Source organism: Sphaeroforma arctica, assembly GCF_001186125.1.
Source record: "Sphaeroforma arctica JP610 unplaced genomic scaffold supercont1.1020, whole genome shotgun sequence".
Lineage (NCBI taxonomy): Eukaryota > Ichthyosporea > Ichthyophonida > Sphaeroforma > Sphaeroforma arctica.
Genome location: NW_014039538.1, coordinates 14,645 through 16,048, shown reverse-complemented (window position 1 = coordinate 16,048; position 1,404 = coordinate 14,645). Strand labels below are relative to the sequence as shown.

The following is a 1,404-nucleotide window of genomic DNA, read 5'->3' as shown; positions in this document are numbered from 1 at the left end:
TTAATATATAAAAAATATATATCTGCAGGACAAAGTAGCCCGGCCTGCAGCATACGAGAAATGCGACTGTGTGCCATACTAGACCGCACTGAACAGTAGAGTCCCAAAGCTCAGTCAGTGGATGACCTTTACACCACACAACTTTAATAATCAGAAGTATGTGAACCCCATGTCTGATACCGAATGAAGTGTACAGTTTGTGTTCAGTTGGTGTAATGCGTGATAGACATGCAGAACAAAGGCGATACAAACGTCACGAGAAGAGAATAGAAAACAGTACCGATTTGCGCCATGATGGCGAGAAGAGCTACTTGCTTCATATAGCAACTTTTGCCGCCCATGTTTGGACCTGGAAGGTGTACATTAGTTATGTGTAGAGGCATATTAGTGTGGGTCCAATATACATCAAATTTCTTTCGATCCGATTTCACAGTTAAAAAAATGAAAATAGAACGCATTGCAATATGCACATGTCGGATTCGTTTTTGGTTTTGGATACTACAGCGAGTGGGCGTGTTAGCAGCGACAAAAATAAGAAAAGAATCGACAAGACTGTATATGAGAAACACGTCTTCTCGTAAGACTCAAGATAGGTGCAACCCACACGCGGGTAAGTGTACCTGTGATGACCAAAAATCTGCTATCCTCTAGTATTGTGACATCGTTCGGCACGTATTTCTCGTTGATGAGGGCCGCAATCTGTGGTTTGGTCCGTGATAGGCATGGTATCAGCTGATCTCATTGATAGTTCGGGTGGTAAAGTGGTGTACCAATTATGTGCAACCTACCAACCCCACAACTCAATACATGATGATCAAGGCGATATAAATATTATTTATGGTGAGCGTTATCTACTACAAGTATAATAACTTTAACTATAGCAATTTCTTCGACTATATATGCATACATAGACATCTTATGTGCATATATAATTTAACTATTATCATATATGTATAACACGATTGTCGCATTTTGTTCTAAATAAGTATTTAGGTGGCAAATTAATCCGCGACATCAGGCAACAATCGAGGTGCAACGACTTTTTTTTAACAGAAACTATCACAGCCAAGTAGCCATTGCAAGCTACGTGATAATTGCATGTTTATCGTATCGATGGTATCCACATCAGGTTGCAAAATCCTCCCGTGGACCCACGCTGCTTCGACACTGACATAACATACAACAGGTCAACTTAAACGTACGTACACACACACACACACAAACACACCACACACACACACACATACACATACACAGACACACACACACACACACACACACACATATATATATATAAATATATAAATATATACGAGTGCGTGTGTGTGCTATATATGCATATATATATATATACGTTTTAAATGCATATATATCTATACATATATATATGGTATATATGCATAT

The 1,404-nt window shown here is 38.9% G+C and overlaps 1 protein-coding gene across 1 annotated transcript in view; it reads right to left on the bottom strand.

The window, feature by feature from the left end:
• Positions 1 to 1,404, bottom strand: part of SARC_09703 (hypothetical protein) — a 16,748-nt gene that overhangs the window by 4,484 nt on the left and 10,860 nt on the right. The window contains exons 14-15 of the mRNA XM_014296275.1: positions 621 to 699; positions 281 to 349 (exon numbers count right to left, since the gene is read on the bottom strand). Coding sequence (XP_014151750.1) covers positions 281 to 349; positions 621 to 699 — 148 coding nt within the window. The remainder of the gene's footprint in view (positions 1 to 280; positions 350 to 620; positions 700 to 1,404) is intronic.